The following is a 16,351-nucleotide window of genomic DNA, read 5'->3' as shown; positions in this document are numbered from 1 at the left end:
TTTACTACAATGTGTTTAGTGGTAAAGATATTGAAAAAGAGATTGCAAAAATTATTCCTGTAAAAGAATACACAAGCTTAGGAGAGGTTGCAGCAGCCAAATATCTCACAAAACTACAGTCTCAGGAATTCCAAAGTATTGAACCCTGGCAGTTAAAGTGGTGTCAAACTGCATTATTTCTGCAGTGCGGATGCAGCCAAAGTAATCTCTAAAGGTTCTTATGGAAGTTGAGAGGAAACAGGGACAGTCACTAACAAGTTGCTTGCTTAACTTGGCAGAAGGGTGAGAAATTGCAGGGCTCCAGTTTTCAGAGCAAAACAATTGTGTCTAGTGAAGGGCCCCGGAAAGCAGGGAAGGGGAATTCAGCCCCCCCCCCCCCCCCCCACTTTTGAGCCACAGGATGTTTTTCTTCTGTGCTAATGGCCTTTACTAACATGACTGCCGCATCAGGCTCGCCCATTGTGTTTCAACATGAACTCATGCCAAAAACGTCCAGCACACAAAGGGACTTGGGCAAGTGACCCTTTAGATATATATGGGATTTAAACCCAGAGTCCTGGGAATAATTTGGAAAGGGTGGCATGATGTCGATTTCGACTCCTGCTGAAAGGGCAGCTGAAAGCAACAGGATGGTGTGATGAGGTCCCTCTGCTCTTCACTGTTTTTATTCTTGTAGTTAACTTCTCAAGATGATCAAGTTAGGGTTTTTTTGAAAGGTACAGTACAAATAGCTTGTTTCCACAATATCTATCTTGGTGACCAAAAAAAAAGAAAAAAGAAAAAGAATCATCTCTCTCTCTCTCTCTCTCTCTCTCTCTCTCTCTCTATATATATATATATATATATATATATATTAAACTGGACTGTTAAAATTAAATGGGAATTAGACTTGCATGTGACGGAAGTAGACTCCAGGCTGCAAAAGCTTATGTCATGATGAATTTGTTCTGCTTTAAGGGTTCTGCAAGACTGTTGGTTTTCCCTGCAGAAGAGTAACACAAGCTACTCCCATTACATACTCCAGCGGCCAATCATGTCTGCCTCACTTTGGCTGCATCCCTTGCATCGGCACTGCAGAAGTAATGCAGTTTGACACCACTTTAACTCTGATGATTCAATGCTATGGAATTCTGGAATTTGTAATTTTGTGAGATATTTAGCTGCCTCTGTCAGAGAGCCTTGGTGCCACCACAAACTACAAATCCCAGGATTCCTTAACACTGAGTCATGGCAATTGAAGAGGTATAAAACTGCATTATTTCTGCAGTGTGGATACGGTCTTTGGTTCAGTACTAAAACATCAGTACTTTGAAATTCATGTAAGGAAGGTTCAAAATCCAAATTAAAGGAATCATCTTACAGAAACAAGTACAAACTCCGCATCTTATACTTAACTTTGAGCAGTGATGGAGAATTCCCTGTGCTCCCAATGTTTATTATGACCTACCATTGGCCAGTCTGCCTAGGGCTTATAGGAAATGGAGTTCATCAGTTAAAGTAAAATCAATTTGGAGTGTTTCTGGAGTGCAGATGCAGCCTTTGTCTTTTTTCCCATCCCTCCTTTGCCGGTAAGAAGTGGAAGACAAACCCAGAAGTAGAGGTTAGAAGGGAAACACAAGGCAGGGCCATGGTAGGACAGGCTGGAATATGTTACCTTTAGGAGACCCCAAAGATAAGAATCACAGAAAATCAAAACTATTCTCATACACGTGAATTTTAAATAATACTATAATATTAGTATTAGTATTCCTCTGAAGATGCCAGCCACAGATGCTAGCGAAATGTCAGCAATAAACTCTTCTAGAACATGGTCAGATAGCCCAAAAAACCCACAAAAAATTATAATACTATACATAGTTAAAAGCCCTTTATACTTTGGGCCCCTGAACTGTAAATGTGTTTAGCTTGTGCTTAACATCCAGCACTGGAAAGGAAGTGGAAGCTCAATAAGATAGTGCACATCTCTAGCCCTTTCAACTAGCAACCCTCACAGCCGACTTCTACACAGATTTACTTGGTGACACCTCAGAAGGAGGAAGGTCTTTGGGCCTCTAGGTGACAGGACAGCAGATGCTTCCTCACTCCAGGCGCAGTCCTGGGCACACTCTCGCTGAAGGAGGTCTGTAAAAATGTTCAGCATCAATGCAGTTAACACCTTTTGTTGTTGTTGTTAACTGCACACAAGTAGACTTTGAATCATAGCCAATGTCCAGGGTGTCACCTGGTGTGTATGTGGGAGACAAAAGGGCACATCCCCTTATTCCGTGTGCCACCCGTGAGAACATCATGCGGCAGGGAGGGCGTGTGTGCTGGGCCATCTCTGGGGTGTTATCTGGTGTGTTGCACATCCCCCTGTATGCCCCTAATGATGCCACTTGTAGTGACCCTGCAGATGAGACAGCTCCAAGTTCTAGGCTGCACCAATAGAAGTAAATTGTCTAGAAGTAATAGTACCACTCTATTTCACTTTGGTCACCCGGAACACTGTGTCCAGTTCTGGATACCACAGAGTGACCAAAATAGTGAAAGGTCTAGAAACCATGCCCTCCGGGAAGCGATTGACAGAGCTGGATATGTTTAGCCTGGAAAAGAGAAGGTTAAGAAGTAATATGATAGCCCTGTTTAAATACTTGAAGGGATGTCATTTGAGGAGGGAGCAAGCTTGTTTTCTGCTGCTCCAGAGACTAGGATCTGGAACAATGGATGCAAGCTACAGCAAAAGAGATTCCACCTCAACATTAGGAAGAACTTCCTGACAGTAAAGGCTGTCCAACAGTGGAACAAACTCCCTCGGAGTGTAGTGGAGTCTCCTTCCTTTGAGGTCTTTAAGCAGAGGTTAGATGGCCATCTGTCAGGTATGCTTTGATTTGGATTTCCTGCATGGCAGGTGGTTGGACTGGATGGCTCTTGAGGTCTCTTCGAGCTCTATGATTCCCTGTCTTCTATCTCTCTGCTTATGTCCTGCAGACTCAGGTCTATGGTCTCCTTGACTGAGTCTAGCCATCTGGCTTATGGTCTTCCTCTCTTTCTACTGCCTTCCACCTTTCCTATCATTGTCTTTCCTAATTATTCATTTTTCCTCATGACGTGGCCAGAGTACAACAGCCTCACTTTTGTCATCCTGACTTTCAGGGAGCGTTCAGGCTCAATCTGATCAAGGGCCCATTTATTTGTCTTTTCGGCTATCCACGGTATCCTCAGCACACTTCTCCAATATTACATCTCAAATGAGTTGATTTTCTTCTTATCTTGTTTCTTAATTGTCCATCTCTCACATCCAGGCAATACAGTGGACAATACTATAGTGTTCAGAGTTATGTCTTTACATTTTGTAATCTTATCCAGTTCTGGATAACAATCACCATGCCAAAATACAATCTAAAGAACATCCCAACAGAATTTAAAGCTAATGTGAGGAATAGATTCATACTATTAAGCCTAGTAGACTGAGAACCAGAAGAACTATGGACAGAAGTCAGGAACATAGTCAAAGAGGGATGAAGAATGACTGTTGCTGTTCTTGTGTGCCTTCAAGCTGTTTCTGACATATGGCAACACAAAGGCAAACCAGTCATGGGGTTTTCTGGGCAAGTTTCTTCAGAGAGATTTTTGCCATTGCTATCATTTGAGGCTGAGAGAGTGTGGCTTGCCCAAGGTCACCCAGTGGGTTTCCACATCTGAGCCGGGATTTGAACCCTGACCTCCAGAGTCATAGACCAATGCTCAAAGCACTACACCACACTGGTTCCTAGGAAGATGATTGTTGTTGTAGTTGTTGTGTGCCTCCAAATCATTTTTGACTTCTGGTGACCCTAAAGTGAATCTATCCTTGCCAAGCTTTGTTCAAATGAGGTTTGCCATTACCATCCTCTGAGGCTGAGAGTGTGTTACTTGCACAAGGTCAAAGTAGTTTTTCACGGTTGAGAATGGAATCACACCCTAATCACTAGGGTCATATGTGCAAACCACTATACTAGTAACCAAAAAGGAGGTGGAAAAACAATGGATGACAGAGGAAATGTTTCAAGCAATTAAAGCAAGAAGGAGAAGCAAAAGGAAAGGGAAACAGAAACATAATCAGAACCATGAACACTCCCATCCATCAGTTAACACCATTGTTATTATTGCTGTCTGCCTTCAAGTGGTTTCCAGCATATGGAGGCCCTATGACAAACCTGTCATAGGGTTTTCCTAGAAACTTTCTTCAGAGGAGGTTTGTCATTGCCTTCCCCTGAGGCTGAGAGAGTATGACTTTACCCAAGGTTACCCAATGAATTTCATGAATTGAACCCCAGTCTCCAGGGTCCAACAAACTACTACACCACATTGGCGCTCAGATGGCATGACTGTTGTTGTGTGCCTTTAAGTCCTTTCCAACTTATGGCAACCTTTAGGTAAACCTATCCTGGGGTTTTCATGGTAAGATTTGTTCAGAGGAGATTTGCCATTGCCTTTCCACGAGATTAAGAGAGTGTGACTTTACCCAAGGTCACCCAGTGTGTTTCATTTCATGGCTGAGCTGGGATCCAAACCCCGGTCTCCAGAGTCCTAGTCCAATACTCAAACCAGTATACTACACTGGGTCTCACACCTTCCCACAGCCCAATGGCACCAGGGGGCCAGGTTCTTTGGCCTGTTTCCATTTGTTCCCAGGACTCTCATTTAAAATTAGCTATGTCTATTAAAGGGGTCTCTCGCCTCTTTTTTTTTTTACAACCCTCCTCTCTCTTCCCCTCTAAAAATAAATTAATAATAATAATAATAATAATAGTATTTATTTATTTATTACCCATCACTACCCATGGATTGAGAAAAGGACCTACTGAAAGTAATTATATCACATGCCCTGGCTCAGTGCTAGGGAATCCTGGGATTTGTAGTTTGTGGTGGTATCAGAACTCTCTGAAAGAGAAGGCTAAATGTCTCACAAAACCACCATTCCCAGAATTCCCTAGCGTTGAGTATAAAATGGAATTAGTTCTGACATGTGGATGCAGCCAATTGGGACCTTCCAGACCCAGTTTGGGTGTGCCATGCAAAGTCTTGTGGTGGTGTCGCCTTCTTTGGAGGTTTTTAAACAGAAGCTGGATGACCATCTGTTGGGGATGCTTTGATTGGGAGTTCCTGTATGGCAGAAGGGGTGTTGGACTGGATGGCCTTTGGGGGTCCCTTCCAACTCTATGATTCTATGTAAGTCTATGTATTGCTCTGTTGTTGAATGGCAGGGCCTCAGGGTGTCTATTTAAGTAATGATCCATTGTCTGCTGGGAAACGCCCCTGACCGGTTTTCATTTGCATGTCTTAATTTTGGTGTTGTTTTTCAGGACTGCTAGCCAAGCTTTGCTTTCCTCTCAAGGTTTCTTCTTTCCTGTGGCAGCTGCCCAGGTCTTTGTGGCTTTCAGTGTCTTCCCTGTGCCTTCTGCCCTCAGGCTTTCAGTGCTTTCATACAGCACAGTGGTTCTCAACCTTTGGGCCTCCAGATGTTTTTGGACTTCATTTCCCACAAGTCCCAGTCAGTAATACTCAGGAATTCTGGGAACTGAAGTCTCCAGAAAAAAAAATGCAGAGGAGCAAAGGTTGTGAGCCACTGATTTATAGCATTTTATGCCCAGGGTGGCTTATCACCTGTTCTGCTCTGGACAGCCAGCAGTGCAGTGTGGGATAGAAATGCACTTGCTGTTGCTCTGAGTGAAACTTTGGGAAACTGAGGGGGCTCCCTAGTTGTTCCTGTGAAGCAAAAGGAGGCTTTTGGGAAGAGGGATCCCCAGATAAACATGTAAAGCAAGAAGAGGGCTGGAGCTTCTGTGTGTGTGTGTGGGTCCCTCCTTGCTCCCGCCTTTAGGGGAGGAGAGAACAAGAGAGGCACCTCGTCGTCGCATTGTTCCCTTGGCCAAGCAGCCTCGTCCTGGGCTCCCATGGGCTCCCTGCCTTTGTCTCCAGGCTGAGAGCCCCTTCCCCAGTTTGGCCTGGCCAAAGCCCCCCCAAAACGCAGAGGAGCAGGCTTCCCCCTTTTGCTCTTCAGCAGCACCATGGATGTGACCATTTCTGAACTCATGGAGCTCTTTCTCCAGAGCCCTTTGGTGACCTGGGTGAGTTTGCTTCCCACCAGTTTGCTTTCTTTGGGGGGGATAGAAAGTAGGGAAGGTGGGCTCCTTTCCCTCCCTCCTCGCTCTTTCCTTGCTGGACTTGGTTGTTGTTGTTGTTGTTGTTGTGTGCGCCTTATGGCGACCCCAAGGCGATGAAACTGGCTTGGGTTTGTTTGTTTTTCCTGGCAAGTTTCTAGGGTTTTGGTTTCCTGGGCAATTTCTAGAGGGTCTTCCTGCTAAGTTTCATAGGGGTTTCTTAGCAGTTTCCAGGGGGGTTTCTTGGCACGTTTCCTAGGGTCTGTTCCTTGGCATGTTCTTGGTAATTTTCATAGGGTTTCCTTGGTACACATCATGGGTTATTTGGGGTGGCAAGTTTCTTGGGGTTTTCTTGGTAACTTTCATGGTTTTGCCTTTGTTTTTTTTTGTTTTTTTGGTAACTTTCATAGGGTTTTCTTGGTAAGTTTCATGGGGTTTTCTTGGCACATTTCATAGGGTTTTCTTTTCAACGTTCATGAGTTTTTTGGGTAACTTTCATTTTTGGGGGGTGGGGTTAAGTTTCATAGAGTTATCTTTGTAGGTTTCATGGGGTTTTCTTAGCCAGTTTCATAGAGTTCTCTTGATAACTTTCATAGGGTCCTCTTTTAAGTTTCAAGGGCTTTTCTTGGCTCGTTTTGTGTGGTTTTCATGGCAAGTGTGTTAAAAATTCTCTTTTTCTTTTTTGCCATCCCTATCCCCTGAGGCTGAGAGAGTGTGACTTGCTCAGGGTCACCGAGGGGGTTTCCATGGCTGGGCCAGGATTCGAACCCTGATCTTCCAGAGTCCTAGTCCAACGCTGAAACCACAACACCACACACTGGCCTTTCCCCTGAGGGAGGCCCTGAGGAGAACTTGGGTATTGTGCATTTGGGTTGGCCCCATAAATGTCTCCCTGTTTGGTGGATTTGGGATGTTCTTGTACTTTGGCCAACACAGCTATCCCTGGATATGTTTTGAGGGAAACTTGGTTGGTTCTCCTGAGCAAAGAGAACTAGCTGGATCTTTGGGCCCAAGGGGTCGCCTTTTTCGTACTTTTCAGCCTCTGAATAAGTTCATGGAGTTTCAAAATGTGTGAGGGGTGTTGTTCACACACACAAACACACGCTCACAGGGTGTGTACCTGTGTAATTTTGAGTGAAAGTCACTTGTGACAAGTAGCGCTTTTCTGAAGCAGTAACTTGTAGCAAGCAAAATTCACAAAACAGAGGTATGGAGCCAAGCAAATGCAAAAAAATTCATGTTGCAATACATGTTACCTAGAATCATATTTGAAGTCTTTGTTTCTATTTGGTTGGTCCCATAAACCTCTTTGGTGGATTTTGGATGTTGTTGTACCTTGCTACATGGCCAATGCGGGATATGTTTTCTTGTGCCAAGCAAGTGTTGTTGTGCGCCTTCAAGTCCTTTCTTAGGGCGACCCTAAGGAGACTCTATCATAGGGTTTGCTTGGCAAGTTTCTTCAGAAGGGGGTTGCCATGGCCATCCTCTGAGGCTGAGAGAGTGTGACTTGCCCACAGTCACCCAGTGGGGTAGAGGGGTTGTGTAGCCGAGCTGGGATTCCAACCCTGCTCCCCAGTGTCCTAGTCCAATGCTCAAACCATGCTGGTACAGGGTTGGTAAAGCACCATGTGTTTTTAAATCGAAGAAGACCCTGGAGCTGCGTTGTGCACACATATCCATTGTGTGCTTTGGAAAGGAGACATCCGTTCTGAGAGTCATTCATGTCCTGGAAGAAAGGCTGCCTTCTCTTTTGAAGGGATGGGGCATCTGGAGCCCAGCTCAAGGTGTCAGAAGTGGCATAAAGAAGAGCAAAGGAAATGTTATCTTTCAAACTGGGAGAGTTGTGTGTGCACAGAGGCCACTGTGCACACACAGTGTCTTTGCATGTGACACTTGCTGTGTGTATAAGGCTGCAGAAGGGGGAGAAAGGCAGTCCTCCATGTTGTGTGCTGGGTTACCAGGGTTACACTGCACACACATGTTGCTTAGTGCTCAGACAGACCTATATCCTTACAAAGCCTGGGCTATGGCTTCCCTTCCCTCTCTCCCTGTGTGCTTTGTACCGACACAGGGTGTCCTGCTGTCCTCACTGCAAAGGAGGACAAGGCACTACAAAATGTGGGGCATTAATGATGAATGGAGGACATGTTCAAATAAAAGCTAACAACACATTAATATACTATTGGCTCTCCACATTTGCAGCTTTGACTTTTGCAGTTTTGATTATTTGCAGATTTGCTTAATGCATTCTCCCTAGGCTAGTTCCTCCAAGAGAGATTCTGCTGGAAATCGACCATAGAGTTGCTTTGGAAGATACAGCGATCACTACAGAAAACTCTTTTCTAGGCATTTGTAGGGCCTCTAGCATGATTCTGTGGTCAGCTTTTGGCCGATATTGACCACAGAGTTGTGGTGGAGGACTTAGAGATTCCCAGAGAGGTGCTCCCCCAGGTTAAAAGTAGTGGAGTTTTTTATTTGCAGGTTTTCCACTTTCATGGGGATCCTATGCCCCTAACCCCAGTAAACATGAAGGGAACACTGTAAATATAAATTCATGCTTCTCAGAGTTGCTCAAAATGGAGGACATTTCGAAATTCCTCCTGGACAGAAGGTTGAAATGTAGGAAATGTCCTGGAAAAGGAGGACATCTAGTCACTCTGCACCCACATGGTAAAGGAGACATGCGTATGTGTGTGCATGCTATTGTCACATATGTGGTGATTGTCCTATGATAATTGTGTAGGAAATTTGTGGCAGTGTGCCTTGATACAATTCCCAGTACAAATTTTTATTGTGGGATTTGAGGTTTTTGACAAAACAGTAACAAGGCTCTATTATGTTTGCTACTTACCTTTTCTGACTTTAGAAAATGCCAGCCACAGATGCTGGCAAAAAGTCAGGAATAAAATCTTCTAGAACACTTAGCCCGAAAAACCCACAAAAAACTATGAAGCAGTTTTGTTGCCAGTTGGTTTAGTCTACCTATAACCTTAGATCGGCTTTTTGGCTACAACTCCCACCATCCCTGACTGTTGTCCATGCTGGACTGCCAGAAAAGTTTCTGAGCTTGCTATGTGGATCCAGTGTCGTTTTAACACAAAATAAATTTTGTGACAATGGGAACGGGGGAGCTAGGAGGTGAATTAATGGATAATTGCTTAGGAAGGATGCCAGTTTTCTTCTATGATTTAATCAGGGAAAATATCATCTGCTGGGTTACACTCCCAGCCTGATATTATCCATGTGTTTGACTTTTCCAGATGAAATCTGTGGGGCTGGAAAGTGCTTAACCTAAATTGGACTCTACATAATCCTGGACTGGACCTGTATGTGTAGAGGGTTGAAATGAAATTACATGAAAGAATGTAGTACACCTTTCAGTCCTGTATCCAATTACCTGATAGATTGACCTAGATAAGGTTTCTACATGCAGTAAAAGGAGCTAGTTGAAAGAACTACAGTCTGTTCTCCATTTCCACGGATTCTTTATGGATCCAAGCAGCCACACTTTGAAAATATTTTTAAAAATATAAATTCTAAAAAGGAAACTGTGGCGCGTTACAGACTGCCCTAAAGCAGGCGGTCTGCCACTGCTGTCATTAGCTATGCCAAGAAGCCCCAGTGGCCAGACCGCGAGGCTTCCCGGCGCAGCTAAAAAGGAGCGCCTAAATGGCGCTCCTTTTTGGCCCCCGGAAGTGGCCACATCCAGATGCTGTGCGTCCGAGACGTAAATATGGTGGCCCCCATGTGGACGGGGGCCGCCATTTAGTACGTGCTCCACACGTCCTAGGAACGGGGCCGGTTAGGAAGGTGAGACCCTTCCTAACCCTAGCACGCCCTTCTTAATCCTAGGACGCGCGGAGCACGTAGTAAATGGCGGTGTGTAACGCGCCTTTGATTTTGTCATTTTATATAAAGGGCACCATTTTGCCAACCCGTTGTATATAATGGGACTTGAGCATACTTGGGGGGCCCTGGAACCAAATCCTAGTGGATACCAAGGGCCCATTGTATGTTGCTTTTTTGCCAATTCCCCCTACATAAACCCCCTAGAAACAGGAAATGTGGGAGAGGCCTTGGTTAAAACGTTCCTCCCTGTCATATTGTTTCTTACACAGAGAAAATTCCAAAGTCCACATGATGCTAATACCTTTATTAGTCCAATCCAAAAGGCACAAAATTCTCTGTGCAAGGATTCAAAACAGACACATTTCTTCCTCAGACAAAGATGCTTAAAAAAACCATGCAGTGGAAATGTGATGATGTTAGTCTTGGGTCATTTGCATGTTGTCTTCAGAGAAGACTGGCTGCACACTATCAAAGCATTGCCAGATTTTCAAAATAGTAATAGACATTTACGATGTGCAAGGTTGAAAATCAGGAAGTATTTATTAGCAAGTTTGTGTTCTTCCTAAATACCAAATAAAGGTATTGCATTCAGTATGTAGAGAGATCGTAGCACCTTTGAGACTAATTGAAAGAAAGAAATTGGCAGCATGAGCTTTCGTAGGCTTAAGTCTACTTCCTCAGATGCATTCTGCCAACTTCTTTCTTTCAGTTAGTCTCGAAGGTGCTACAAGATCTCTCTACGTACCAATTTTACAGACTAACATGGCTATATCTTTGTATTTTGCTCAGCCAACTTAGTTGCATGTTTCTCTGTAGAGTTAACATGTTGTGCACACACATAAATTACACAATGCACACATTTCTTTCTTTATGATGGGACCACACACACATACTGTATATACAAAAGGGCCTTTTTTGGCAGCTTGTTCATTCTGTATAAAAGGAAAAACTATACAGCCTGCAAATAGGGGACATCCTTTATAAGCAGGGATACCTGTCAGCCTGATTAGAGACGGTTTTCTAACCCTTTGCCTGGCAACCCTATGCACACCTCAATACCATAAGCATCTTGGAAAAAATCATTTTATTAAATAAAAGCAATAAGAGCTATACTATCTTTCCCTAATGAAGTAACATGTGTGCTCTGGATTCTTGCACAGATCTTTTTTTTAATTGACCTCATAAAAGATACTGCCACAGTATAGACTTTGGAATATGCCTATGGCTGGTACTGGTTCACCTGCATTTTATGACTTGCATGGAACAGCATTCAAAAGTAAGTCTATGGTCCACTGCAGAAATAATCCAGTTTGAGACCACTTTAGCATGGAAAATTGAAATAACTTAAATCGTGCAAGAAATCTTGATTTAGCTCCAGGATAGATTTATAGCAGACATTGTGATGGGTATTTCTTAAAATCAATTGTTATTTCATGTAGTTTATTAGTAAAACTGCAGGTTTATGGGGTGAAGATGAAAAGGGTTGTTTATGGTTTCAGTTCATTTTCTAAAATAAATCTTTTCTCTCTGGCAGGTGAAAACATTTGGACCATTAGGGAATGAAAATGAGGACAAACTCGCCATGTATATGGATCTAGTCGATGGTGTCTTCTTGAACAAGATAATGTTGCAAATGTGAGTTACAGTTAAAGGGATGAGTGGGGAAGGATTTGGTGTTTTGTTATGCTGCTAGACGTGATGGAATGAAAGAATTTGTATTGGAAATCAATAACATTGATTGGCCACCCTAGTTTCCAGCATGGATGACATTTGTCATTTCCTCCTTTGAAAATGTAATCATTGTTCAAATCTGCCCTTTAATTCTTACAGATATGTTGCTTTCTCTTATGCTGCTTTAAAACATATGTGAAAATGTATTTGAGCCAAATGAAAAAGAATGTGTTTCAGGGTGGTTCCTTTAGAGTGCAGAGGAGCCAAGCTGGGGAAAACAACTGTAAACAATATTACAGTGGTTGATATAATGGAGCATCATAGACCCATAAACTCCAAAATGTGCTTAGGTGTTGAAAATAGGATGAGCTGGCCTAAAAAAAAAAAAGAATAACCTTGTTGTTGTTTGAAATTTGAGTTTGCACTACAATATGTCATGAAAACTGTAGATCTTTAATGTGCTATATATGGTGCAGATTATATTATATGAAAACATTAGCCTGCATCTGACAAATCTAGTTCTGTTGCATTGTTTTAAAGTCTTCCCAAGTATAGAGCCCCCTTGATTAGAAGTTACCCTAAAATGGTAATAGAGAGAGGAAGGAAACAATAGCATTTTATTCCAGTCGTAAGCCATCTTTTTTTTATAAAAAAGTGCAGTTAAGCATGACATTAACCACATCCCTTCCTGTTGCAGAATTTGTGACATGTTAAAACAACCTGTTTCATGTAAGCTTTGTGCTTGGTTTGAAACAGAACCATTTCAAAGAGATCCTCTAAATGGAACATATTCATGTGCAGGCTTTGAAAAACCAATGAATTCATAAAGCTGTCTTTATTCTTCTGTTACTCTCATACAAAACCAATATAAAATGTTCACAGATTTCCAGAGATATAAAATTAAGCTAATGAGATGCGAACTTAAATGTTGTGACTATTGAGGGGGGAGGTATCTCAACAGAGCTGGTTTTCTTTTTCTTTTTATAGGCGCTTCTTTCCCTTATAAGCAGCCCTGGCAACATGCCCAGCTATGCCTCAGGATCAATGAAACTAAAGCCTTTCTCCAGAAGGGTTGTGTCTGTTTAACATGAAACCAGAACAGTAGCGTTTGTGTATACCCAGCCTAGCCTTGCTGCAAAGGTGGTCATGGCTACTGCCATGACTTTCCCCTTTCCTGGCTAGCCATTTTGATTCTGCAAAGCACTTAACTGCATTGCCTTTAAATTTCAGAAAGCTTTTTTCTAACCCCTGCAACTCCACACAAATTGTTTCCCCCCTGCCTCATGGAGCTTTCAAAAGAGAGGAATGAAAGTGTGTTTCCAATGCAGACTCATCCGTTCTTCATGCCTGGCATTAAACTGTCCTTTAAATCTTTGGCTCAATACTTTCTTGTGCTGGTGCTTGCCAGATCTGATAGCATAGCTTGCGACTTGTTCAGTTACTCTGGGTTCTCTTGGCAACCTGCGTTACTTCCTGTTTTGAGCATCAGTGCAGTAAATAGGCAAACCCCTATCATAAACTGATTGGATCTTTAAAATACAAAAATACATTGCTCTTATACAAAATTCTTTGTCAGTGTCCGCTTTTGTAGAATTGAGGAATGTAAACCATACACCCAGATACCATTTTGTTGAGTGAGGAATGGGCTTTTATGCTTTCCAATGATGGCAGCTAATTTCCAGATGCAGCAAAGCTGTGTGTCCAAAAGCAGACTGCCAGTGGGGCAATACAGTGTGAGCTGCCATGGGTCTCTTTCTGGGAGAAAAGTGGTATAGAAATGAAATAAATAAAATAAAAATAAATAAATACGATTATCACTGTTATTTATTTCCTTAAGGGTTGGCTTGACTTTGAAACTAGCTTTAAAACCTATCTCTAGCACTGAGCAAATGATGCTTTCTTACCTATAAAAAGGGAGTGATAGTATCCTTTTTGTTCATACCATATGGTTGTACTAAACTTTCCTTTAAGTTGTTGTGTTGCTTGGGATTTAAGGTTGTACTTACGTTTAAAAGAAGCTCAGTAAGTGGGTTGTGAGATATACATAAGCCTGTTAAGTTTAGATTCTTGGCCAGTATAGGAATCCTTATACTGAGTCAGAGTACAGGCCCATCTTGTTCATTTTGTTGACATTGACTGGCAGTAGTAGCTATGGTTTCAGCCAGGGTTTCCCCCACTATCAGAATACTGAAGCTGGGGATTTCTGCCTGCTGAACATGTGTTTGCCAGTGAACTATGAGCCCCTTTCCTCAGCCCAATAGTTAGCGAGCTACTTGTCTAAAAATGTTAGTCAGACAGATTTTTCCCCCCCTGGAGTAGTCATAGTTTTAAAACAGAAACAGGCAACTTGTGAAACTTCTAGATATTGTTGGACCACATTTTTAAACAATCCTAGTCAGCACAGGCAAGGGTGAGCGATAATTGGAGTTACAGTCCTCTAACATCTGAAGAGCTAGAAGTTGTCCTGCCCTCCTTTACAAGATCCACTCATCTTTTGGGATGCCCTTGCCTAGTAGGCAAGGAGTGGGACTAGTGAGCCAGCTTTGGCTCTTCATATGATGATGTACTACAACTTTTGTAATCCCAGTTCACTGGCTGTGCTGGCTGGGCATTAAAAGGTAACATCTGGATATCCAAATTTGGGGAAGGCATCTCTAGGGATTTGTGACAGGGCATGGTAGTAGCTGTCATGACTTTAGATTACTTCGATTGAACTTTTTTCCCTAATCTAACAGCAAATTTAAATGTTGTTATATGAATTGGTTAACTCTGTCTTACAGTGACTTTATTATAGAGTTTTCTTGGCAAGATTTATTCAGTAGCAGTTTACCATTGCCTTCCTTTAAGGCTGAGAGTATGTGACTTGCCCAGGGTCACTTAATCGATTTCCATGGCTGAGCAGGGATTCAAACTCTGGTGTCTCTATACTTACCATTAGTTTATAGAGTTATTTTTAGCTGACTCTTCTGATTTTTCAGAATCACATTTCCTGTAAAAGAACATAACCGTTTGCAGGTGTGTAGATTGTGGCAGGTGATGCAATACATGAGTCTAGTAATAACCTTGATCATGATTTCGGGCTCTTGCTGTGGGTTACCCATAGCTGATAGTTGTACAATAATCTGGCTCCCTTTAATAACTTTTGGGTTTTAAATTTGCATATGGACACTTACTTGCGTATGGTTTGTTATAATTTTTACTTGGCTGATTATAGTAGTGGTTTTATGCCTTGTTGTTGGTTTGTTATGGTGATTTACACAGACACTTGAATCCTTGTACTTGATGAGGATATTTATTAATAAGGAAAAATAGTACATTTTATAAACTTAGCTTCCAAATAAAGCTACATTGGTCTCACAGAAAGTAAACAGGTGAATAGACAGTGCCTGATAACTCCCATGAGTTAACATTAAAAACTTTCCCTGATTATGGATATTTTTCAGATTATTTGTTGTCTAACCAAGTCTAGGCAAAACCACAGGAACACACAAAAGAATGCAGTACAGTTCAGTAAGTTTCTGTACCACACTGCATTTAAGTTGACCGATTTGAATAATAAGCAAGCTATAACTCATATAAAGCCATAGGAATTGGTAAGCACCACATTCTTAGTGCTGCATAAATATTATTCTTTTTAATCAACAAAAAGCCATCTCCTTCTGTTGGCTACCTCTGACTCTTCCCTCATTATGCTTTCACTTGTTGGCAACAATTATTTACTGGGAAGTCACTGTTCTGGCCTAATTGTTCACCTTTTCTGGTCTCATTGGTCCATTCTACTTGATAACAATCTATCCTGTGCATTTGAAGCACATGTTTGTTGCCTTGTGCTTTATCAGCACTTCCTTCAGACTCCTCTGAAAAATTTATACCCATGCTATAAACCCCCCAAACCTCTCCCTTCTCCTTTCCCTCCCCAATAGTTTAGTCCAGTAAACAAGGTTCTCAGGTTACTAATGATAGTTTTGTCCTTCTTGCTTTTATGCCTTTGAATACCAAGGAGTTCAGTGAGAAATCCTTTTCCTCAAAGCTTGTGTCTATCATCTTGAAATGTTTATTATCAAACTTGAAAAGGAAGCAGTGATGCAAGAACTAAGGTGACACTGGATTGAAATGACTGGAAAATTATAGGTACAGTGCTCCCTCCACGTTTGCTGCAGTTAGGGGTGAAGGACCCCCGTGAATGTGGAAAAACTACAAATAAAAATACTATTCTTTTTACCTGAAAGAACACCTCTCTATCTCTAGGTCCTGCAGTGTAACTCTGTGGTCAACATCTGCCAGACGTTCATAGATGATGATGATGATAGTAGTAGTAGTAATAATAATAATAATAATAATAATAATAACAACAACAATACATCAAAGTTAAAAAACAAATCACAAATAATAAAAATAATAAAAGGAGGGGGATTCAATAGGTTCTGGACATTATCAATCGGGGAAGGCCTGCCGGAAGAGAAAGGTTTTTGTCAGCTTTTTTAAAGCCTCGAGTGAGGATAATTGGCAAATCTCTTCTGGCAGGTCATTCCAAGTTTTTGGACGGTGACAGAGAATGACCTCCGGGAGGTCACCACCAGTCTGGTCTTTCTAGATTGTAAGAGGTTTTTCCTGGATGATCGGAAGGATTGTATGGGAGGAGGCATTCCTTCAAGTAGACTGGACCCAGGCCATGTAGGGCTTTATAGGTAATAACCAACACCTTGTAC

General features: G+C 42.2%; 1 protein-coding gene across 1 annotated transcript in view; it reads left to right on the top strand.

Moving 5' to 3' along the window:
• The first annotated feature begins 5,960 nt into the window (after nt 1–5,960).
• CCDC88C (coiled-coil and HOOK domain protein 88C) overlaps nt 5,961–16,351 on the top strand; it is a 138,703-nt gene continuing 128,312 nt past the window's right edge. Inside the window, exons 1-2 of the mRNA XM_089522400.1 lie at nt 5,961–6,089; nt 11,506–11,606. Of these exons, the coding sequence (XP_089378526.1) occupies nt 6,030–6,089; nt 11,506–11,606 (161 nt within the window). The 5' untranslated portion in view covers nt 5,961–6,029. The remainder of the gene's footprint in view (nt 6,090–11,505; nt 11,607–16,351) is intronic.

The sequence above is a fragment of the Sceloporus occidentalis genome, unplaced genomic scaffold (genome assembly GCF_023333645.1).
Source record: "Sceloporus occidentalis isolate IW3139 unplaced genomic scaffold, rSceOcc1.0.p SCAF_4, whole genome shotgun sequence".
NCBI lineage: Eukaryota > Metazoa > Chordata > Lepidosauria > Squamata > Phrynosomatidae > Sceloporus > Sceloporus occidentalis.
The sequence above is the reverse complement of the archived record's forward strand: the minus strand, read 5'-3'. Positions and strand labels throughout refer to the sequence as shown.